We start from the raw sequence: 25,827 nt of genomic DNA, 5'->3' as shown, positions 1-25,827 counted from the left end.
CCTGTGTTCTGCTTTTTCTTTTCTTTCTGAGCGTGAGAATCTACTAACGAAGCTCCTCCTTTTCTTTCTACACCAAATGTGGATGCTTTCTCACACACACACAACTATTTAAAGATGAGTGAAGGTGTGTTCATGTTTAAGCTTTAAAATAAAATGAAATTTGTAGTAGCTTTAAAAAAAAAAAACAACTTTAAAACAATATTTTCTTTATTTTTAGTCTCTTCAAAACTCTCCAGGTCACCTTACATTAGTGTAATTTAGAAGCATATACATAATTAAATAAAATAAAAGCACAAAATCTTAGTCTGATAAGATTATAGCATACATAGCATATGCGTTTAAACAGATATACAACCACAAAATCTCCTAATCAATTGTAAATTTGCTCCACTACAGTTGTAACATGATGTCTGAAAGTTAAAACATTTCAGCTAAAAAAGCAAAACCTGCTACCAGCAAACCGGAAATGAAGAGCAAGCTTACCAGGGCTGTGTGACAGGAGAAGTCTGGAAAAAGTGTTAGAAGTCACAGGAGTTCATGGTAAGTTTCAAAATATGTTAACTTGATTGCAGCTATCAGTTGTATGCCCCATCCTGCTAGCTGTTAGGGACAAGTACTGGTGGGTTTCCACTGCCACTGTAGTCAGCTAACACGGGGCAAAATGTCATCAAAATATGTGTATTAAAATACTCGGATTAAAAAAAATCTCTTAATATTTCATCTGTATTGATTTGAATTCAGTGGTTTAATAGTTTAATTGTTTTATTATCCTGGCGTAAAAGGGCTTTCATAAAATAATTTCCATAAGTTATCCTGAAGTGCTTCATAAACTTTACTATTAAATTTACCGTTGGGAGTCCCATAATGACCACTCAGGCCCACGGAGGTTTGTGTAGGGGAGAAAACACACTCACACGCGCGCACGCGGGCTGCATCCCTCCTCTCCAGCGGGGTGTTTGCACGGAGCTTCCGCGCATCTGCACGGCTGCAGCTGCTGCAGCAACGCATGCACCGGTGGGGCATCGGTGACCGCTGATCGATTATCGTATCGGAAAGCAATTCGTAGCCGCATGGTGACGTCACGCCGCTGATCGGTAATAGTGGCTGGGCGGGTTGATTGGTGGGTGGGTGGCTGGGTGCCGCGCGGACGCCAGGGGTGGATGAGTGCACCGAAACCCCACAGCAGGTGAAAAAGAAAAAGAAGAGGAGAGGAGGGGGGAAACACATAATTGCAGGAGGAGCGCGAGGACGTGCACGGGGACTGTTTGTTTATTTTGACGTCGGCGCGTGGGAAATGTAGTAGCTGTCACGGCCGTCCGCAGGTGGAGGATGGATGTGTAACAGGACGGATCAAGCCAGCTGTGGCCTGCTTCTGACAGCAACATCTGGCCGGTGAGTCCTCACTGACAGCCGCTTGCCAGGCAGGAGGGCGGGCAGCGCAGCTCTGCGTGCCCGAAACAAGAGAGGCAGGCTCGGATTGACACAGCCGCGCTCCCCGGTCTCCGGTCCGGTGAGTCGGTGTGACCTCGTCCTTGGCTGCCGGATGGTGGATGAGTGATTGATGTGTGACAGTCAGGCTGGTGTGCAGATGTGATCAAGGCTCTTCGCTTATCGCCCAGAAAAGAAACGGGGGTAAAAAATAAATAAATAAATAAAAGGAAAAAAGGATCCTGAACGTGACATGTTGTTAAATGCCTCCCGTGCAGCTTGCATGCACACCTTCAAATGCAATCCATAACATTTACACTACTGCAACTGTAAATTGTGGAGACATTTGCAGTCACCTGCGGCACAGAAGGGTTAAATCCCCGCTGAAATGCCTCACAATTCCATGGAGATTAAAGCATATATAAGGGAAAGCACTCTAATCTCATCAGTGAGCCTCATTATGAATCCCTACAGAGGCTGATACTGTAGGTGCATAAAAAGAAAAGCACACCATGAGCCTCCATAGGGGTGTTGTAGTGATACCATAAGGTCACTATAAAATCAGTATGAGTGTCTGCAGGGATATTAGGGAGGTTTATAAAAACCAGTGTGAATCCCTGCAGGGTTATTATAGAGGGTGCTCCCCTGTAAACTCACCCTGTGACACGCTCAGTGGCTGTGACAGTGATTTTCTGGTCATTGTGCCTCCTCCTTGTCCACATCCTGACCGACTTGTAGTCCTCCTGCAGGGTCAGAGAGGGCGCCTCAGCAGCCAGCCGGCTCTGGACTACAGCGGGCAGGTAGAGGCGATGGACGAGGGTGACACAGAGGGGGAAGGGCCCATGGTGGCCAGAGAGGGACCGAGTGGTCACAGCCACCCTACAGACTCCAGCGGCACCACCACCACCAACCTCCTGGCTTCTGTCAAAGAGCAGGTAGGCGGCAGAAGATGCTGCAGTCACACCCTTGTTCGTGTGTGCTCCTCATTTTCCCACATTATTCCCACGCCTTTCACTCTCCATTAACTCATCAGTGACTGACTTTGGCTTTACGCTGCCAGTTCTGAGGCTGCATTCACACTGACAGTCTCTGTGTTTTTAATGGAGCTCATACCTTATCTTCTTTCGCTGTTTCTTTGCATTAGACCTGCTTGAAGATCTCTGCACAGAGGCACTCGCTTAGGAAGATCCATGCATGCTTTGTGGTTGTTTTGCATATGTTTTTGTTTTTGAGTCATGTAGTATAACTCTCTGTGGTTATTTTATGTCTGTTTATGATCATTTTACATCCCACTGTGATATTTTTGTGTTTTTATTGGTTATTTAGTTTCTCTTCAAGCTAATTTTCATCTCATCTGTTTTGTGGTAGGCTGCTTATCTTTGATGGTTTTTCTTGCCTCCTTTATAGCTTTTTGTGGGCATTTCCTGCCTCCCTATGGCTATTTTAAATCCTATTTTGGTTGTTTGGGATGTGCTAATTTTTTGTTCATTTGTTGTTGTTTTGTGTGCTTCTGGGGCATGTAACTTCTCTTTGTAGTCACTTTGTATCTCTTTTGGATAATTTGGTGTCTCTCTTGCACTATTTTGCGTCCCACTGTGTCTGTGGGTTTAGCTTGCCTTTCTTCAAGGTCTGTTTGCATCCCCTTGAGGATATTTTCTGACTCTTGAGATATTTCATACTCCTACATGGTTATTTCATGGTCTTGTGTGTCTCGTTGTGGTCATTTTGTGTCCCATTGTGGTTGTTTTGGATCCCTTTGTGGTCATTTTTTAAATCTCTGGAGCCATTTCACATCCCTTTGTTTTTGGAGCTTTTTGTTTTGTATTCATTTAGAACAGGTTCCTCTGTCTTGCTTTATGTTTCTTTTATCTATTTCGGGGACATTTTGCTTCTCTAACATTCTTTTGTTTCCTATTGTGGTTCTTGGAATTTATTTATTTATTGTGTTCATCTTTAGCACGTTAAAGTTGTTTTGTGTCACTTAGTGGTCTCTTTCTACCTGTTGTTGTTATGTTGTTTAGTTGTCTTTTATTTTGTTGTTTTGTTGTTGAGTCCTCCTTGTGCCATTTTGCATTCCATTGTAGTCATTTTGCATTTCTTTCGTTTCTCTTTCTCTTTGATTTTGCTTCTTATTGGGCTTCTTTGTTTTTTACCTCTCTGGTTTCTTTTGTGTTTTGGGGGCATTTTGCTTAACATTGAGGTCATCTTCTATCCTTTTGTATTTGTATTGCATTTTTGGGGGGCATTTTTTATTCTCATTGCGGCCCTTTTGCATCTGTTTATATTAATTTTGTATCTCTGGTATTATTTTGTATCCCTTTTCTCTGCTGTGGTTTTGTGTCCCTGGATATTTTTCCATCCCTCTGTAGAATCATGTGTACCTATTCACTATCCTTTATTGTCATTTTGTGTTTATATGCATCATTTTGTATCCTTTTCTCTACATTTTCCTTTCCTTTATAGTCACATTGTGTCTTTGTTTTTCTTCTTTTATTTTTCATTTTGCTTCCCTTCTGTGGTGGTTTTGTCGTTTGCTGCTCTCTGAAGTCATTTATATCTGATTGTGGTTGTTCTTGTCTCTTTGGGCTAACTGTAACACCATTTGTGTTCATTTGGCATTTATGTCCTTAAGATCATCTTACATCTTTTTTGTATTTACTTTGCCTCCTCTTTCTGATCATTATACATCCTTTCGTAGTTGTTTTGGGAGGATGGTCAGATTGTATGAGGGGACACTACACCACTAGCCATCCCTCTGGTCCCGCCCCTTCTCACAGGATAAATGAAGTCTGCGATTCACCCAAATTTACTGAGCAAATCCAGAGGATTATCTGCAGATGAGACTGAAATGTAATGGGTCTCCATGCTGAGCCTCATGAATTTGCACCCAGAATTCTATTAAAACTCTCATTAATAATTTCCACTATCAGCCTTCTGTGATGCTCTGCCCTTAAAAGGATGGGGGGGAAAAACATATTTAAAAAAGATTTACTCACACAGGAGTAGATGTATAAACATTATTTTGATGGGGTTTTTTTTATTATGAAGATTATAGACATGGCAGATTTGCACAAGATTAAGAGCAAAGACAACTGCTGCAGTTATTACAGATCGCTTGAGGTCACCTGGTGATATTTATCCAATGTAAACAGGCCTTTATACAAACTGACAGCGATGTTATGAAAGTGTGTTTTTGTACCTGTTTCCTTTGCTTGCTTTCCACACATTTCAGATAGTGTTTTGTCTTTTGTCATTCCTTTTATATTCCACTGCAGTATTTCACTGTTTTTGTCCTTGTCATTATCATTCCTACTGCTGCCCTGCCAGTGTGACTAAACCTATCTCTGGTTAAATGCTGTAAAATTTAATTAAAAGCTCAGGAACATTCAGATATTCAAATTGATGGGTTGAATGCTGATATCAGCTGACCTCTGTTTTTCTAACACAAACGTCTTTCTGCTGACACTCGCTGAACAAACATGAGATCAGGGAGAGCGTTACAACACAGAGACACATGTGAACACAGCCTCCGTCTGTCTCCCTTCCCTGCTGTTATTTTTGTGGTGATTTCTGTCCAGTCGACACAGGAGTCTGTCTGTTGTCCTGCTTTTAATTATTCCTGGACTGTGGCCATGTTCTCAACTTAGTCCCCGAGTGTGTGTGACGCCGAATGAGGCAGGCTGCTATTTAAAGGCTTATGATGTCCAAGAAAAGAGAATCAGCTCTCACTTTTAATCTGCCGTTTCTGTGTCGCTGCAGATTGTGGCTAAATCTCTACTGATGTGAATTTGGGGGAAAAGGTTGTTTCCAGCTGCTTTTGGTGTTCGTAGAACGCAGCAGGAGCAGCTTTGTCACCCCTCGATCACTCTTGGTGCTTTAAAAAGCTCTGCTTGAGCTTCATGTTGCAGATGTCGCCTGTGTTGTTTTCATTTCTTGTTGATTAATGTCTACAGCGGGTCCCCCCATGATGAAAAAAAACTTAAGGTTGGAATTGAAAAAGTTGGATGAAGAGTCAGTACAAGATCAATACTAAACACAACAGTTTCAAAGGAGTTTGTGAAGTAGTCACGACTTGTAAGACATTGATTCGTTTTTGTGGACGTGAATCTTCCATTTTTTTTGTGTCCTAGAAAACAACTTTTTTAATCAGACCGCTCTAATGTCTGCTCATTCATGTCCACGTTCATGAAATGCACATTTTCCATTTTCAAAACTGAAAAATTCCACATTTAGAGGCTGAAGCAGTTGATTTTTCTACTCACACAAGAGAGATCACAACATTCTCCCTTCTCTTCTTCTTGATTAGGCAAAACTGTTTAGATTTCTTCTTATTTTTCTTCTTCTTGCTCCCTTTAGGGGTCACCAGAGCAGATCATCTGCCTCCATCTCACTATCTCTATCATCCTCCTCTGTCACACCAAGCCTCTGCATGTCTTCCTTTACTACATCCATGAATCTTCTCTCTGGGCTTTCTTTTTTCCTTTTGCTCAGCGGTTCCACATTCAGCGTCCTAGATCACAACACACTTTAAATATCATAAGAAATGTGAGTTGGAGGGTGTAGCTGCAACCCAGCACGCTTAGTGAAGAAACCCTTATACGATGTGAGAATCTGATCAAGCTGTTTGTCAGAGGGAAAGTGTGATTTTTAGGACACTCGAGCCAAACTTTAGCTCGCGTAATGTTAGCTTATAGCTGGATGTTGTTGTCGTTTAGCCGGCTTGTTGTCAGCTGTCCGGAGACGGGAGGGTCACATCTCTAATCTGCTGACAATAAGTTTCCTTCTTTGGCTCTCGGAGGAGCCGGACGCACTTTTTCTCCTCTCCCTTATCTTCCCTGCTTATGTCCTTGTCTAGTCTCGTGGGTTTTTTGTATTTTCCCTGGAATATTCTCTCACAGTCTGTTCTCTAAAACCTAAAAGAGGAATTATGGATTGGATCAACTGGTCCCTAAATGCAATTGACACCCCTTTCTCAACGAGAAGTTTGGGCTCGGGTGAGCCTGAGTGCTGAAGATATCTACCTATTCGGAACCATGGTAACAGGGTTCTGGCTGATCGGAGCTGGCTTGGCCCTGACTTATCGAAGAATTAAGGAAGCGGAACCGGCTGTTCAAACCCCCACAAGGCTGCCCGCTGGGATTGGAACGATGGGAGAGGCGTGAGTTTCTCAAAATGGGCTCATTGAGTCAACACGGATAAGATCTTGGAGAGGCTACGGCTGCTGTGAATACTCAGAATAAGATCTCTGACTGCAGACTGGATACATCTCGGAAGGGCTAGCCTGGAATAACATCTCTGGGCGCAAAATTGGATGACATCTCGGGGAGGCACGCTGCCGTGAGTTCTCAGAAATTGGCTCCTTGAGCACAAGAAATGACAACATCACAGAACGCAAGTATGGCGAAGCTCGCGGCTCTCCAACGGGAGATTGAGAGACCAGTGTTGGACTGTAGAACTGCTTTGAAATTCATATGAGCTGTTCGCACTAAAGTAAAAAATACCATCACTTCATGCGGATACCTCTTCGGCGCCAGCTGCAAGGCCGGAGCTGAACAAAACACCCTGATAACAACTGTGTTTAGTCTGTTCCTTCCCATTCCATGCAAGGCCACCTGGGTTGGCTGGAAGACTGTTTACTTAGCCTGGCAGGGCGAAGGACACTGTCTCAGCTGAACTATGGACACGCACACATATACATATACTGATACTGATAAGCACTCACCGACGCATCACCCTCCTTACCCCGGATCCAACGCCACCTCCAATGCTTACCTCCCCTCTGATGTGGACATCGGGTCAGTTGGAGGCGCAGTCGAAAGATTGCAGCGGTCCCAGATCAGATGTACACACTGGAACTCTTTCCCATGTTGCTTGTCTTTGTTTATTGTGCTATGGTGTGTTGATATCTGTGCATTCCTGTATTATCCTTTTGTGTTACACATTTCGATGTTTTTTTCCTCGCTACCTAGCCTGACCTGTCTCCTCAATGTGACGTTTGTGTATTGTATGTACGGTCGGCAAGGTCTGTCATCTCGGTTGTGGGCAAAAGACCTGCAACTGACAAATAAAGGCTATCTCATCTCATCATCTCATCTCTAAGTGTGACGATATCATTAATAAATAAGCACGCTTACGCTCTTTTTTTGTATGTTAGGGCTCTGAGGCCTGAGCTGAGGTAGAAGAGGATGACATTTTATCAACATGGTGGCCAAGTCGCTTACCTTCTCATTTTTTGCTTCTTTGGTGAAGGGGATCCCATCTCGAATGATAAAACTTCATGAATGCAAATTAAATTTGCATCTGCACCTGTGAGCTCTCTTTAGCTCTCTTCTTCTCCACTATTGGTACGCTACGTATTGGGCTAATCTCTGTCCAAATATAGAAAACGTGATTAGGCAGAACACCAATGTCCGTCTCAGCCACTGTTTTCAAGATGGCGGGGTAACACAGCAGCTTCCACAAAAGCCTGCTGCTCCTGTGTGTTTTCAATTGATTCTAATTTTATGAGAGCTCATCAGTTTGTTGGAAGACGTAATTACACACTAATCAGTGTAAATTCATAAATTCATTTTTTCTATTAAATAAACTAAAAAAACAACTAACTGCACCCTTAAACTGTTCAGTAGCAACTTTAGCTCTTATTTTCCAGATGTGAGTGTTAATGATCCTCATAACTAACCAGCAGAGCCATCTTTCACTGCCCAACATTGTTTCCTTAAAGAGTCCGTGCATCACAGATTCAGCGTTAAACCCACACTGGCCATTTTCTGACATGTTGAAGTTGTTCTGTAGCGTTGGAGAGTTTTGTTCTCATCACCATGAGTCATCGGACATGTTTTTGTAGTAACATAGCAGCTCCATTGAACCCCAGTACTGACAGGAAACCTGCTGACTCAAACATTGTCTGATATAATCGCATATATATAATCTTTTTCTCCTTCCATGTTCTCGATAAGCTTACGTGCCGCTGTAGTTTTAAACCTTTGCATTATTGCCCGCCAGGTTTTTTTTCTGTGTTATTAACCAGAAACCAATCTTCAAATTATGATGCACCATTTTTTAGCTATGTTTCATGTGTCATGGGCTGCAAAGCATTTGCTCTACAACCTTAAGGTCAGCATTTTCTTTTTCTTTTTAAATCTCATCCCCCACATCTGAATCCAGCTTCCCTGCCAGCTGCTCAGATCTTTAAACCGTCTACCAAAGGTGACTCTGGGTAGTTATTGCGCTGCAGAGCTTGTTAGAAGGTATTGTTGTGGGTATATTCCTGCAGGCACCAGCGAGGTGATGAAATAGGATCCAATAAGGCTGCTCTCAGTAACTGATCTGTGTCCTGAAGGGTTAAGTGAAGGGCAGCTGGACTTCCTCAGCTCTGATTGAAAGGCGGGAAGTCGAAGGCCTTTTTTCTTTGTCAGGTTGATTATGTATTCTTTAGGTCACGTTGGGGTCACATTAAAGATGGTGTTGAAGCAGCCTATAACCTTGTGAGGAGTTAAGATGAGACATTAATGGGATCATATTCATAGCAGTGATGTTATCGATTTAAAGGTACTTTTTTATTCTCTGTGTTGGAAAATGCAGCCGTGCACACAGGTGGAAACAGAACGAAGAGGCTTTCATGTGAATCAGGTGTAACACCACCACTACACTGACACTGATAAACTGACAAGCATGAGTCCTGTGGATTGGATCGTATGGAAGCTAATTAAAAAAATTTAATGAATTGTGTAATGATAAAAAGATTTCAGGACCCATTAATGACATATTAATGGGTCATGACATATTATTACATACACGATATCTTTAGTGTCATTTGTCTACATCCAAAATAGTTTGACTGTCAGACGGTCAAACACGGGTGAAACTAATGAGGGCGGGCAGATGGTCACGCAGGAAGGAAAGAAACAAAAGCAAGAAGACACATGATGAGACAAACCTACAAAGGCTAATAACTAACACTAAACACGACAGAGACGGTGCACAGTGGAAACATCAAACCAACCAATATAACAGCAATGTTGGGCATTTGTCTTCCGTTGTTCGAAGTTATGTCACATCTGCTGCTGCTGGGTTGAAGACGTGAGCGTACAGTGATCATGTTGATCTGTGCAGAGACTCTCTGATAGGGAGTTGCTGCAGCAGCTGGAGAAAAGTGTCTTTTTTCTAACGTGGAGGTTTTGGCTTAATGGCGACCCGTGTCTTTCAGAAGAACACCACAGCGAGTACCCTCTCCCTCAGCATGTGGTTACTTAGTGACATTGCTATGGTGATGTCCTTGCTTGTGCACAATACGACCAACGTGGTGACCATAACTGACTCTCGATGCGAGGCTCGTCAGTTCTGTTGGTCGACTTTGTCGTTGTCCAGTTGTCCTACGATCCTGTCTAAGTCGTGACCCAATGGGGCAATCTTGACTTTAATAAAAGCTCACGAAGACCCTGCCACACAAATGGCAACATCACCATGCATGCTAGACAGTAATGCTGAAGGTGTGTAAGGGGTCATAACAAAGCCTCACCTCTAACTCTGAAGGAAATGTTTCTACAGTCCAAACTCAACCAGACTTTACAGCTAAATAACCAAAACTTCAATTAATCGAACGTCTTGTGTGTCAGTAACCGTGAGACTAGCTGTAAAGTATCTTTTGTGTTGTCTGTTGTGCCTCAGGATAATTGGAAATAAGTGCACTTCCGCAGGTCCTTGTTTACCAGTGGCTTTGTAATATCCTGTAAGAGCATAGCATCCCTGGCTCACTTTCATCTGGAGTTTATTTGTTCAACCTTTCAACTCACAAGGTTTTCATTATTCAAAGGTAAACTTGAAACACTGATTTGCTGAGTGACATTGGAGCAACAATTGCCACAAGAAGCAACACTGAAGTCTTTGAGCCCCAACATTGTGGAGAAGGTCAGAAAATGGGTAGAAATATTGTGTGTCTTTGACACCCGAGGCTGCTTTTTTCACTTTATCTCCTTCCAACACCTTTTACAGACTTAGCAGCAGTAGTCACAGAAACCAGGAAAAGGATCCTTTGTGTGTTTAATATGAGCTCTTTGTGAAAAGTTCACATGAGCTGTGAAAACCGTCAAACAAAACTTCACATTATTCTGCAGTTTAGGTTTTACCACCCACAAGAGCAGAAGAGGTTCACCAGGGGAGCCAATGAGTATGAGGCTATGAAGATTTTATGGAAAAGGTTACACAAACACACTCAATGTGTCTTCTGATTAGACGGCATATGTTGATGTGAGAAATGGATAATTAGCAGCTAACAAATTAGAAAGATTCCCCCTGCAACATTCAGGACGACTGCAGCCTAAACTTGGGTGTTGCTGGAGAGCGAACGTTCATTGTGTAGCTCGTCTCAGGCTGTTGAAAAGTCTGCGACCAGAAAATATAATCAACTTGCTTCACTCTTCTCAGCGTTGGCATGCAGGCAGCAGTGCTGCTGAAGCATCAAATCTACCGCCTGCAGTTCCTCCACAGAAATGTCAAATTAGACGTGCTAAATAGAGCACATCAGTTATTGCCTTCCATTGTGTTTAGGCCCTGATGCCTTTCCACTTTGCTCTCATTTAGCCCATTAAAAGTAGCAGAGTGATAGATGTGAGCAGGGAAATGCCAGACCTGCAAAAGTGGCAACTTGTGAAACCCAAAACTGCCCCGGTGTGTGTCTGTGTGTGCATTTTAATTTTGTCACTTCTTCAGCAAACATGGTGAGACTGATCAGATGTTGAGACAACAGCCTGCAGCAAAGTTGCTCCAAAATGAAAGATGAGACTTCTGTAGCTCCTATCGGCATCAACAAAGAAACAGACTCCCTGATATCAAATCCAGAGAGTCTGCAGATCTGCTGTAATGTACATTTGTAATAAGCAAAAGTGCTGCGCTGTGAGATCTTGTACTTGTTTGGGTTGAGACTGAAGCTGCAGAAGTTCTGGAAATAGTGCTATTTTCGCATTTACATTGTACTGAAACTCCCATATACATTTCACAAAATGTCATGCTTTACTTAACATCATACAAATAAATAGAAACATGGGCTTCTAAATATTAAAGCTCCAATCAGTGTTAAGTAGCAGAGCACAGTAGCATCTCCGCTAACCCAACTGTGGTTCGAGAGAAGTCGTGTCTTTAGAATAGAATAGAATAGAATAGAATAGAATTCAACTTTATTGTCATTGCACATGCACAGGTACAGGGCAACGAAATGCAGTTTGCATCCATCCAGAAGTGCTTTAGTGATATATATATATTACAATATATATTAGCAATAATATAGATACAGAAATGGGTCTATTATGGTATGTTATAATGTACACGGTATGAAGTATGTTGTGAATATTCTATAACTCTAAGTATGTACAGGCTGTAGTGAGTACAAGCTATGTAAATTCAAATTCAAATTCAAATTTTTATTTGTCACGTACACAGTCATACACAGTACGATATGTAGTGAAATGCTTGGACAACTGCTCGTGACCTAAAGAAAACAAAAAAGGAAAGGCTATGAATAAGATAGGAAATAAATATGAAAAATTAAAAAGGGTAAATTTAACTAGGAAGGAATAAAATATAAATTAAGGTTAAAAATGAAATAACTGTACAACACAAATTAGAATGAAGGGTACATTTAACTGGGAAGAATAAGATAAAATATATAAATTAAAGTTGAAAATAAAATAACTGTACAACAAAATACACAATATAGAACTATATAAGAATGTATGAAGAAATCTAAATATAAATAAATATATACACAATAACAGCAGCTGTACAAGTATTAACCGGAAATGAAGAATATAGTGACCAGTGTTGTGCAAAAAAACAATGTGTGCAAAAACAATGTCCAGAAAGTCCAGTGTGTGTGTAAGAACCATATGTGTGGGTCAGTACTGTGTGGTGGTGTGATTGAGAGACCGTATCGCCTGCGGGAAGAAGCTCCTCCTCAGTCTCTCTGTGTTGGTCTTCAGGGAGCGGAATCGCTTTCCTGACCTCAACAGAGAGAACAGTCTGTTGTTGGGATGGCTGAGGTCCTTCACCATCTTCCTGGCCTTGGTCCAGCACCGCCTGCTGTAGATTGAGTGCAGGTCAGGGAGCTCGGAGCGGATGGTGCGCTCAGCTGACCGCACAACCCTCTGTAGAGCTCGTCTGTCCTGCATGGTGCTGTTCCCGAACCAGGTTAAGATGTTTCCCGCCAGGATGCTCTCTGTGGTGCACGAGTAAAAGTTCCTGAGCACCTTGGAGGGCAGTTGGAAGTCTCTCAAGCGTCTGAGGTGGTAGAGACGCTGTCGGGCCTTTTTCACCACGGTGTTGATGTGACAGGACCATGACAGGTCCTGCGTGATGTGAACTCCGAGGTATTTGAAGCTGTCCACTCTCTCCACTGGGCCCTCGTTGATGACGGGGGTCTGGTAGTTCCTCTCCTGCTTAGTGCTGAAGTCCACTATCAGCTCCTTTGTCTTACTGACGTTTAGAAGGAGGTTGTTCCTCTGGCACCAGTTCTCCAGATTCCTAATCTCCTTCAGGTAGGCCGTCTCGTTGTTATCAGAGATCAGGCCCACCACGACGGTGTCGTCAGCAAACTTGATGATGGTGGTGGAGCTGGTAGTGGCCACACAGTCATATGTGTACAAAGAGTACAGCAGGGGGCTCAGAACACACCCCTGGGGGGCTCCAGTGCTGAGAGTGGTGGAGGCTGAGACATGTCCGCCCATCCTTACTGCCTGTGGTCTGCCAGTTAGGAAGTTGGAGATCCACTGACACATAGATGAGCTGAGTCCCAGATGCTCCAGCTTGGTGGTGAGTGTGGAGGGAATTATGGTGTTAAATGCAGAGCTGTAGTCTATGAAGAGCATTTTAACATAATTCCCCCTTCTAGTGTCCAAGTGAGTGAGTGATGTGTGGAGGAGATGAGAGATGGCATCGTCTGTGGAACGATTTGGACGGTAAGCGAACTGTAGTGGGTCCAGTGTGTCTGGTAGTGAAGAAATGATGAAGTCTCTGACCAGGCGTTCAAAGCACTTCATCACTACTGAGGTGAGGGCTACAGGGCGATAGTCATTGAGAGAAGCAGGGTGGGGTTTCTTCGGGACAGGAACAATGATGGACTCTTTGAAGCATGTGGGGATCACCGACTGAGATAAAGAGATGTTGAATATCTCAGTGAACACAGGAGCTAGCTGGTATGCGCAGTCTCTTAGGATACGACCTGGGATGCCGTCTGGTCCTGCTGCTTTCCTGGTGTTCACTCTCTTGAAGGCTCTCCTTACTTCATGCTCGGAGATGACGAGCACGTTTCCGGTGCTGGCAGTATCTTCCTGTCTGCAGCCGTTAGCGCCGCTAACACTAGCATTGTTGGAGACCTTAGCTGCAGCCTCGAAGCGAGCATAGAAGGTACAGGCTATGAACAGGATATAAATATGAAAAACTATACAGAATATGAAATAAATAACTTTACAGAATTTGAGATACACAGCTATACAGAAATGGGAACTATGCAAGTTGTAAACAGTTGTAGGGTTAAAAATTATCGTATGTACAGAATGATTATTTACACAGAGCTATACAGTAGTGCAGTTAAGATAAGTGAGATATGTGGATAATTTCTACAGAGGCTATATAAAGTGCTAGTGGTTGTGAGTGGTGGTTCAGTCCATGTTATTATTGTGTGTTTGAGGGTACAGTTGTCCATTGTGTGTGTGTATGTTCAGTCCATGTGTTAACGTGGGTCAGATGTCAGGAGGCAGAGTTCAGGAGTCTGACAGCTGTGGGGAAGAAGCTGTTCCGGTACCTGGTGGTCTTAGTCCGGAGGCGCCTGTGGCGCCTCCCAGAGGGCAGGAGGGTGAAGAGTCCATGTGATGGGTGACTGGGGTCTCTGATGATTTTCCCAGCCCTTTTCAGACACCGCTTCCTGTAGATGTCTTTTATGGCAAGAAGTGGTGCTCCGGCGATGCGCTGGGCAGTTTTCACAACCCTCTGCAACGCCTTCCGGTCCGAGGCAGAGCAGTTCCCGTACCAGACTGTTATACAGTTGGTCAGGATGCTCTCGATGGTGCAACGATAGAAGTTCACCAGGATGTCTGAGGACAGGTGGTTCTTGCTCAGAGTCCTCAAGAAGAAGAGGCGCTGGTGAGCCTTCTTGACCAGCTTGGAGCAGTTGGTCGTCCAGGTGAGATCCTCGGAGATGTGGACTCCCAGGAACTTGAAGCTGCTCACACGCTCCACAGCCGTCCCCTTAATGTGGATGGGTGGATGTGGGTCAGCATTCCTCCTGTAGTCCACAATGAGCTCCTTAGTCTTCTCGGTGTTAAGCAGCAGGTTGTTTGTGTCGCACCACTCAGCCAGACGATCCACCTCCTCCCTGTAGACGGCCTCATCGTTGTCACTGATGAGGCCAATCACCGTGGTGTCATCTGCAAACTTAATGATGGTGTTGGAACCATCAGCAGGTCTGCAGTCGTGGGTGAAGAGGGAGTAGAGGAAAAGGCTCATCACACAGCCTTGTGGTACACCGGTGTTCATCGTGATAACTCATGATAACTCGTGATAACTTTAACTGCCTCACTGCACGTTCAAAAATGTTTATAAAATCAAAAAACTGAAGAAAGTTTTCAATAACAAGTCAAAAATAACTGTATCAATTCTGACTTTATGTATTGCTATATAGCCAGATTTTAGCAGTTTGCTGGTCTGGAGCATTCAGGTGTGTGTTAACACAATGTTACAGTCTTCTCAGGAGTGGATGTCCCAGCAATTTAACCTTAACCTCCTAGGACCCAAACTCTTCCACGTCATGTTTAATTTCTCGTTGATATTTGGGCATATTGGGACCCGATGAATGTAAAAACAAAGAATTACCTGATTTTTTTTTTTTACCTGATTTTTTTTTTAAGAAAAATGAGAGCCACATATGGCAAGGCAAGGCAAGTTTATTTGTATAGCACAATTCAACAACAAGGTGATTCAAAGTGCTTTACAGAGACATTGTAAACAAAAACAAATAAAAAGCATGATTTAAAATTGATTAAAACAAACTAACTAATTAACAAACAAACAAACAAACAAAACAGTATATAAAATCAAAACAGATAAAATCAGAACAGTAGATAAAATCAGTAGTTAAAATGTTAGTTTTGAAATTTAAGCTTAAGTGCGGATTTGGTGCTTTATTCAAATGCAGCTGAGAATAGGTGAGTCTTCAACCTGGATTTAAATAAACTGAGTGTTTCAGCTGATCTGAGGCTTTCTGGGAGTTTGTTCCAGATATAAGGAGCATAAAAGCTGAATGCAGCTTCTCCGTGTCTGGTTCTGACTCTGGGAACTGATAAAAGACCGGATCCAGATGACCTGAGGGATCTGGAAGGTTCATACTGGGTCAGGAGGTCACTGGTGTATTTTGGTCCTAAACCATTCAGAGCTTTATAGGCCAGCATCAGAACTTTAAAGTCTATCCTCTGACGGACAGGCAGCCAGTGTAAAGACCTCAGACCTGGACTGATGTGGTCCACTTTTTTGGTCTTAGTGAGGACTCGAGCAGCAGAGTTCTGAATGAGCTGTAGATGTCTGACTGATTTTTTTTAGGTAGACCTGTAAAGATGCTGTTACAGTAATCAAGCCTACTAAAGATGAATGCATGGACTAGTTTTTCCAGGTCCTGTTGAGACATCAGATCTTTTATCCTTGAAATATTCTTGAGGTGATAGTAAGCTGATTTTGTTATTGTCTTAATGTGTTTTTCTAAGTTTAGGTCTGCATCCATCACTACACCCAAATTTCTCGCCTGGTTTGTGGTTTTTAGGTGTATAGATTGAAGTTCTCTGGTGACCTGTAATCGTTTTTCTTTGGCACCAAAGACTAAACCAAAAACTGTTTTTGTTTAGCTGGAGAAAATTTTGGCACAACCAGTCATTAATTTCCTCAATGCATTTACCAAGAGCCTGCACAGGGCCTCGGTCTCCTGGTGACATTGTGATATATATTTGTGTGTCATCTGCATAGCTATGATAGTTTATTTTGTTGTTCTTTATAATCTGTGCCAGTGGGAGCATGTAAATGTTAAACAGAAGGGGTCCCAAGATGGAACCTTGGGGAACTCCACATGTGATACTTGTTCTGCTCAGATGTGAAGTTACCTATTGATACAAAGTATTTCCTTTTTTCTAAGTATGTTTTGAACCAGTTTAGCACAGTTCCTGAAAGACCTGCCCAGTTCTCCAGTCGTTTGAGTAATATGTTGTGGTCAACTGTATCAAATGCTGCACTGAGATCCAGTAAAACTAAGACTGACATTTTTCCACTGTCATTAAACATTTTGGTCAGAGCGGAAGTAATTGAGCTGTTGAGAAACTGCTTTTTCAATGATCTTACTTAAAAATGGGAGATTTGAGATCGGCCTGTAGTTGTTCATTTGTGTCTTGTCAAGATTGTCCTTTTTCAGTATAGGTTTTATTACAGCAGTTTTTAGTGGTTCTGGAAACACACCTGACATTAAAGAAAAGTTGACGATCTGTAACAGGTCTGACTCCAAAGTCTTTGAGACCTTTTTGAAAAAACTTGTTGGCAGGACATCTAAACAGCAGGAGGAGGAGTTCAGTTGACCTAAGATGTCCTCCAGGTCTTTGCTGTTAATCGGGTGAAACTGTTTTATGGTGTTTAAACAGTTTTTCAGTGGACACAGTACATATCCTGGATCTGCTGTTGATGTAACAATTGCTTGTCTAATCTTTTGGATTTTTTCTGTGAAGAATTTGGCAAAGTCATTGCAGGCCATGGTCGAATGAAGTTCACCTGCCACTGACACAGGAGGGTTTGTTAGCCTGTCAACTGTGGAAAATAAGACCTGAGCATTATGGCTGTTTTTAGTGATGATGTCAGAGAAGTAGGACCTTCTTGCACTCCTCAGTTGATATAGATGTCGTAATGAACCTGGAGGTTTGTTTTTCTCCATCTGTGCTCAGCTTTCCTACACTCTCTTTTTTCATTTTTCACTAGTGTGCAGTTTCTCCATGGAGACTTTTTCCTTCCAGAGATAACCTTCACCTTAATGGAGGATATATGTTTAAAATTTCGATAGAAGAGTAGCAGTATAATGTCCTCGTAAGTGGATATCAGGCCCTTGTAGAGCAAAATTGATTATTTTAGAATAAATAACCCAAAATGTGATGTCCACATATGTGGACGCCAGGTCCTAGGAGGTTAAGGTCACAAGGTCAAAAAACCTAAGAGCCTAAGGTAAAGATAATGACAGTTCAATTAGAAAAAGACTGAACAAGTATGACTTGTTTAGAAGGTTTGCCAGAAGAAAGTCTCTTCACTCTAAACAGAACATGCAATAGTTACATCTGAACAAACCACAAGACTTGTGCCTTTATACAGATGAGACACAGTGCAGGTACTTTGCTATACTGCATAAAACCAAACACAGCACATCAGCACAAATGCGTAATACCAACAGTAGCACAGTGGTGGAGGCATGATGATTTGGGCTTGTTTTGCAGTCACAGGACATGGACAAACTTTCAGTCACTGAGTCGACTATAAACTCCTCTGTACACAAAAGCATTCAAAAGACAGATGTGAGGACATCTGTTGAATAGATAAGGCTTAGCTGAAATTAAATAATGCATCAGGAATATGATACCAAGCACGGCAGCAAATCTCCAACAGAATGACTGAAAAAGAAAAGAATCAAGGTTTTGCAGTGGTCCAGTCAACAGCCAGACCTCTAGCTGATTGAAATGCTGAGGTGGGACTTTAAGAGAGCTGTGCATGAACCCCAATGAAATGAAGCAATGATCCTAAGAAGAGTGGGCCAGAATTCCTCTACAGTGATGTGAGAGACGACAGTCCTACAGAAAATGCTTAAAGTTATTACTGCTAAAGATGCTTCTACAAGCTACTGAATCGTGGGGTGTACCTGTCTGAATCTTTTCATCATTATCTGCGTCGCCTGTAAAACTCAGGTGTAGGTTAACTCTTTCAAACTACACAGCTCAGTGAAAACACTGTAAAATATTCAAACTCCTCCTGGTGTAAGCTATGGGCTACTATATCAATACCAGAATGTTTTATTCTCTACCAAAATATCCAGCATCAGTGGAGCTCTAGGCTTGATCAATTCACACATACATATGAAAGCTGCAAAGCTCTTGTGAAAAAAAAAATATTCAAACCTCAAACTCTTCACAGTGTGAACCTGTGATGCTGGACTCTCAGTGGTTTTAGCACGGCCAAGCAGGTCAGTAAACAGTGAGTCAGTTTCATCCTGTTACTGAACGCAAAACAAGCATATCTATCACTGTTTAGAAATATACAGAGATTCTCTTAATTTCAGCTTTTCTGCTGGTGTAACAACCCCCATCGGAGAGTTTACTTCAAGAGGAAATGGCATCTAAAAAAGGATTCCAGCTCCGGCAAACTCTTATATATGTTCCCCTGCTTTAATCATCTTTATGCAGCCTAGTTTCACGGTATGTTTTTTCCCCTCGTCATCCCCCACCCCGCCCAGCGTGAGAACTGCTGCCTTAGCCGACAGTAACAGACTGTGCGGGGCAGCTCCCAGGTGTAAACGCAGGGTCCCACTGAATGAGCCTGCAGCATGGCGTGATGAAAAAGAACATGCTCAGCAAATGTCATCTCAGGATATATAGAGGAGGAGAAAAAAAAGCCCAATAAAATAACAGCAACTGGGCCACATCAGCGCTCTGCACACTTGGGTTGGTTTCAGAGCCAAAAGACCACTCTTTGACGTCAAAGTAAATTTACAGCGCAGATCATCTGGGCGTGCATGATTGATGGCAGCCGCCACCGTGACCGCTTTCCCTGCTTCACGTGACCTGCAGGGTTTAACCAGCTCCGTCAATCCAGTTATGTCAACGTCCACCGCCTCCCTGCTCCGATGTTTCAGATGATCCCAATGATATCCGAGCCACAGTGCTGTTTGCTGTTTGTGTTGGATATCTGCCTGGATTTGAATGCATGCTTGCTGTCATGCTTTAGAAAAGGGAGAGCTCACGATGGCTCGCTGCGGCGGCCTGCCTTGTTGACTCGGGATCACGGACGCCTGAGGTTAGCAGTCTGCAGCAAAGTCAGTGTGGCGGAAGAGGACGCTGATTTCTCTTGATGTCTCACAGAAATCACAGAGGAACATTCACGCTGGGTTACTGTTTCAGATCTCATCAGTCGGGGCTGTTCTTTGCATTTCCAGGAGTTATTTACTCTCTTATTGAACCTCAGCTGCCTGCACCTGTCTCATCTGCTTAGTGACTTGTCAGAGCCCTCGCAGAACGACTCACACAACTTGTTGCTTTTGATCAAAGGTGCCTGTTTGGGCGCACAGAAAGACTGAAAATGTTTAAACCCATATACGGGTTGCATGTGTGGGTGGAGAGAGGGCGAGAGACATGGAAAAACAAAAGTGGATGCATAGCATTCTGGTTTATTGAGGCTACTGTGGGTGTAGCAGCTGGTATCTCTGCTTCTCCTCTGATGATTTCTCTCTGTGCCTCGAGAAAGAAACAGAAGTCTCATAATGAAAATTTACTGCCACGTCTGACATGTCTCATTACGTCACTGACCAAATGATGGCCAGACGTTTGTGAGAGCAAGAATAAGTCTTCTCTGAGCGGTCAAATGAGCCTGAAAATCTTCAAGCTGCCTTTTTTAACAAACTCTTTAAGATGGCGAGTTTCAGCAAAAATCAGCAGCGTGTCACAGCTGCACAACTAGGCCGAACATTTCACGGGTATCACAGATGCAGTCCAGATAAACTGAACTGCCGGGCTATGATTAGACATGGTGAGAAGGAGTGAAACACAGAGGTCTGCGGTTGGTGTCACTCCAGAAAAGAGAGAAAAACACTTAGTGACGCCTCCCAATAAGCCGTGGCGAATCGTCCAGTGGCCCCCAGCTGGTACGAGACATTGCCTGGCACGGCTTTGCATCGGCCTGGCAGGGCCAGGCGTGCTTCCAGACATCACGAGGTGATGGGCGCACGGAACCGATGCAGCTCTGTTTGCCCCTCGAGATGTGCCGTGACGTGGCAAGGCTGAGATAAGGAGGGCTGTGTGCTGCTGCCCTGTCTCTGTGCTGCTCCAGAGTGATGTAAGGAGATGCAGGAGCAGAGGAGGACAGTCAGCACTGATGCTCTGAATACATGCTGCATATTTTAAGAGTACTTATTAGGCTTTCTTATCTTTTGTCAAATATGTGTTGCAGTGTTGGATGTTAAGAGATAAAAATATTAGCAGTAACTATAACTCTGTTGTCAAATGTAGATCGAAATTGAATTATGTTTTTTGGGGCTTTTAATCATTTCTCTGAACTTTTCGTTTTCCACCGTGGAATGGTTTTACTGCTTACATCTTTACTGACTTTAAAAATGTTTTAAAAAGAATTGGGTGCACAAGCTTAAATGTGTTTTGGATTTTCTCTAATCCAATCCATATATACACACATCACCACTACCTGTTGAAGTCAGCACTTTAGAGGACCAGAAGTTTAATGTTAGCTTTACGCATAAAGCAGTCTATGGATCATTATCCTGTTGGAACATCCAGCTGTGTCCAAGTGTCAACTATCTAGCTGTTAATAATAAGGTTGAAGAATTTGGAGGTACCACTGGCAGCAAAATAGCTCCAGAGCATGATGCTGCCACCACCATGCTTGACAGCTGGTGTTCCAGAAGTTTCCGGTTCAGACTTGAGCTCTGGTGGTTCCTGGGAACAACCGATCTATCTTCCTGTCATGTGTGGGTGACGGTTTGGGCTTTCTTCCAGACCTCGGACAGTTCTCCTTCTTAGATCTTCACTATTCCTTGAACTTTCTCATTTTTCTGAGTCTTGGTCAATCTAATGAGTGCTGTCAAACAAATGCTTTTTGTGCTGCAAGCTGCAGTCAATCATCATTACTAAAGAGGAGTTAATTGGCCTTGTCAAGTTAAAAAGCTTCAGCATCACTTATTAAAAGATTTAAGTGTGAATATGTTTGTGTGGATTAAAGAAAATGCAACATAAATTCAAACTTGTGCACCCAATTATTGTTTTTTAAAGATATACAATCATTCTACCTGGGATTACTTGGAAAGATTACTTCAAAGAAATCTGTAAATCTGAAGACTCTAATGACCTTCCAGGGAGGGAAAAGGGCATTTGATGATCTTTAGGACAGCGGTGATGACTCTCTATGCATTTTTCTTTCTGCACAGCTGTAAAACTGCATACAAACACACAGCATTCAATATACACTCTGTGGAGCAATATTAGAAAGATGCTATCAGTTTTTGGGTGAGGTGGTTCTCCCTGACTATCATCAGAAAGCAAAGTCTGTTAGGTCCACACCACAGAACAGGAAAACCAAGACTCTCCATACATGCCCCACTCATGAAAAGTGTCAGAATATCTGTTTTCTTTCTCCTGCAATCAATAATCATCTCCTTGATCTTGATTGTAGGGATCATGTTGCTATTTGCTATAATGGAATTTAGATTTGCTCTTGTACTGATATAATGGTTCAGCAGAAATACATATTTTGTATGAAATATGGATACATTTATAGTGAAATATCAACTAGTTATCAAATAAAATAGATGAGCATGCTGTACATATTACACCCTATAAAACACAGACACAGCTACCATGACATCACCCATGACTGGTATAGCAGAGATGGTCATCCAGTTCTGAACTTCCAATCTTATGGAATTTCATCAACACTAAGGAAACATATTTATTGTTTTTCAATCAGCAGTGAGCCAGCTACGCATGATAGAGCCAAAATCCCAGAGCTGTCAGAGTTCACGGCTCCGATGACACTTAAAAGACTTCCCATTACAGATATCACCCTTCAACTTTCCCAGTTGAACACATGCGAGGTGTCATCTATCCAACTATGTGGCAACCTGCTTACTTTTCAATAAATGTAACTTTGAACTTTGGATAAAGAAAGGCTCAGATTTCAGATTTGATTCTGTCATAATGTTTTTAAGGGGATTTTGGACATCTATTTTTATTTCTTCATAAATCAGAAACTACTGTCAACAGCCAGAACAGTAACAGGTCCCAATTGTGTATATATTACATCCTAATTGTGTGTGTGTGTGTGTGTGTGTGTGTGTGTGTGTGTGTGTGTGTGTGTGTGTGTGTGTGTGTGTGTGTGTGTGTGTGTATACACACTTACTACATCGGCAGTAAGTGAGACTTATTCCCAGTGGGTGTTGAGCTACACCTAGGCTCCCCTTTGTCACTGATTAAGAATCAGTGAATTAAGAATTTTATGTGGTTCCTTTGGCTTCATCAGGCGGTGGCCTGTAGCTCACACTGAGGTGTTCTTCAGCTGAGTGTGAAGGGGCAAGAATGAAAATCAGCACCTCCGAGTCCAAGCCCATGTTTCTCAGCTTGAAAAGGGTGGAGCGTGCACTCTGGGTCAATGACAAATTCCTGCCTCAAATAGTCAGTTGGGAGACTGACAGGTGATGTTCACGCTGTACCTGTGTTTTTTGTTCTGAAGAGAGAGCTGAGTGTAAAAACGAAGCTGTCAACTTACTTGTCAGTCTACGCCTCTGCACTCACCTCTGGTCATAAGCTCTGTGTAGTGACTGAAAAAATGAGATCGCAGACACAAGTGGAAATAAGGTTCCTCCAAGCAGTGGCTAGAGTCACCCTTAAATAGGCTGAGAAGTTCAGTCATTCAGCAGGGACTCGGAGCTGAGCTGTTACTCCTCCACATTGAAAGGAGGCAGTCAAGGTGACTTGGGCATCTGACTAGGAAGCCTCTTGGGTGCCTCCTAGACTAGGTGTTATAGTCAAGTCCTACAGGAAGAATGTCCCAGGGCAGAGACAGGACATGCTGGAGAGATTAAATCTGTCAACTGGTGTGGAAATGCCTACATGTCCTCCCAGCTGAGCTGGAGGAGGTGGCCGTGGAGAGGGAGGTCTGGGCATCTAGGTTTAGACTGCTGCCCCCTTGACCAGTAGAAGAAAACGGATGACTGGGCCTGGAAAAGAGCAAAATTAACAGAGTCGATCCATTTTAAACATGATAGATAGATAGATAGATAGATAGATAGATAGATAGATAGATAGATAGATAGATAGATAGATAGATAGATAGATAGATACTGGTGGCAGTATTTTGCATTTCAGTTGACCTTTATCATATTTCCCTCTCCTGTTCCTATATACAGGAGAGAGAACTATATAGATACTGTTTAAAGGATATTATGAGTGTATGATTAAATCCTCCATTATGTGATGTAATAAGCAGCTTATGAGCCCAATATTTACTGAGCTAAGCTGTCCTGCTGAAATCTTTGTTGCTGCCAGTATCATGTCAGTCCTCATGTACCATTTACAGTTTGCTGGGTGTGTGCTGGTGCCTTAAAGAGACAGGAGGTAAAAAAGACTTGCTTCAGTCACGGGCAGAACCCGGAGACGTACAGCGTGCTGTAGAGCTGGAAATGAGCACAGCAGGTCCCCTTAAGGCACCGTGTCTGAATGACACACATCTATTATATTTGAGCTTCTCTTTTGCTGTTGTCATTACCTTCCTCTTAATCTGAAACGTGTTACTTTTCTTTATAAACCTCTGTAGGTTTTTCTCGACTTTTGCAAATCACTAATTTGCATTTACTTTTGTTTGATTGTATTGCATTGTTTTACCGTTATTGTGTGAGCTTTGTAGGATATTTTTAGTTTCTCACCCGCTTTTATTTTTTATTTTTCATTCAAATTTCCTGCATGACTCACCTTGGAGCACCATCATACCAACTTGTGATAAACCTCTTGTACTGACATGACAGTTCTTTAAAAACAAATGTATTGAAATAAGCTCTGCGTGGCTGGATTTAAACCAAAAGACCATTTTTCATGTTTGCATGATTTATCATTATTATTAACATTTTGTAATAGTTTGTAGCAGCAAGCTCTGAGCTGCATTAGCCCCACAAGCCTACAAACATCTACTCAATTAGCTTGGAAGGGAATACAGCAGAAAAACCAACACTTATTACTGCTGCAGAATTAGCCATGTAGCCGATTTCCTTGTGGGAATTACTGAATTATTATGTTCCCCAAGCGAAACAGTCCCCTGTCTAAAATCGCCTGGAATGCTTTTTAAGTTGTCTGAATTAATGCCTTTTAACAGATTTCATTTCTGTGAGTTTACTTAGATTACAGAAGCAAGCATGCTAACTCTGAAATCCAGCCAGCTTTGTTTCTGCAGTCAGCTGTGATAAACACACAGACTTTTTCAGTCCACAGCAGACGAGACCGAAGAAAAGAACCAGCATGAGGAGACCATTAGCTAAATCACTGTACATCATCTGACTAAAGAGACTGTTAAGGCTCCGTGCATCACATGGTCATCGCTGACCCAAATACAAAAAAGCTTTTATTAAGAGATGTAAACAGATGGAGAGCTGCCAGTGTGGATTTAAGGGTCTTTTGTTTTTGTTTTTTTGTTGTTTTTTTATGAGGGATTATGATTTGAAGGACTTTCACCATACTGTACTGGTAGGATGGGTAGATACAGTAATGTCCAAAACTCTTGAGCCATCCCTCATTTCTCCTAAGTTGCTAGAAAAATGTGAAATAGGTGCAGTGATTTATTGAACGATGTGGATTCAGAGTTTCTAACCAGGTTGAAAGTCAGTATTTGGTACGACCACCTTTATTAAAGCCTTGATTTCCACCATGTAATCAAATGAGTGTTTTCTATCCACTGTTTGCTCTTCCTGTCATATGGAGGACAGCTAATGAGTGCTCCAGCAATGGTCGGTGGAGTCATTTGTTAGATTTTGGATCAACAATTGTTTTGGAGTCAAGTGGTAAAACACATTTGTTGTTTCCACCTTTAGCAAGAATAGTTTTCTTGCATATGTTGTAAAGCAGTGTGTTTTGTTGGAGACTATTTACGTTGTAGATTCTCACTGAAGGCATCAAAACTATGAATGAACACATATGGAAATACGTAGTAAACAAAGTTTCGATGCCTTCAGTGAGAATCTACAACGTAAATAGTCATGAAAATAAAGAAAAACCAATAAATGAGAAGGTGTGTCCATACTTTTGACTGGTAGTGCATATATATGCTTTTAGAAATGAAAAATATACCTCAAACTTGCACTATGAAAAATGTCGGAACTGTTTTCTGTTTTCTGTTTTATTTTATTTTAATTTTAGTCTACTCTATAGCACATTTAAACAAAGTGACCCAAAGTGCTTTAGGGACAAGCACATTTTCCTTCCAGGTCTCCAAAAAAATCCAGTTTCTAAATAAACGAAAGCTGAAAGGAAATTAAAGATGATGATTAAATCATGACACACTGTTCTATTGGTACAGACAATACTGACCCTGTATTTACTTGGTATCGGATTGATGCCAACTTTGTACTATTGCACA

At 42.3% G+C, this 25,827-nt stretch overlaps 1 protein-coding gene across 4 annotated transcripts in view; it reads left to right on the top strand.

The window, feature by feature from the left end:
* Positions 1–909: 909 nt before the first annotated feature.
* The window catches only part of LOC101483814 (plakophilin-4), a 78,390-nt gene continuing 53,472 nt past the window's right edge, over positions 910–25,827 (top strand). The window contains exons 1-2 of one of the 4 annotated variants that reach the window (XM_076880689.1): positions 910–1,392; positions 2,178–2,363. In XM_076880689.1, the coding sequence (XP_076736804.1) occupies positions 2,238–2,363 (126 nt within the window). In that variant the 5' untranslated portion in view covers positions 910–1,392; positions 2,178–2,237. Of the gene's footprint in view, positions 1,393–1,416; positions 1,511–2,166; positions 2,364–25,827 lie in introns of those variants that run through there. The other 3 variants (XM_076880687.1, XM_076880686.1, XM_076880688.1) reach the window with 3 other exon arrangements.

The sequence above is a fragment of the Maylandia zebra genome, linkage group LG23, assembly GCF_041146795.1.
Source record: "Maylandia zebra isolate NMK-2024a linkage group LG23, Mzebra_GT3a, whole genome shotgun sequence".
In the NCBI taxonomy this organism is placed as follows: domain Eukaryota; kingdom Metazoa; phylum Chordata; class Actinopteri; order Cichliformes; family Cichlidae; genus Maylandia; species Maylandia zebra.
Note: the sequence above shows the minus strand (reverse complement) of the source record. Positions and strands in the feature narration are given on the sequence as shown.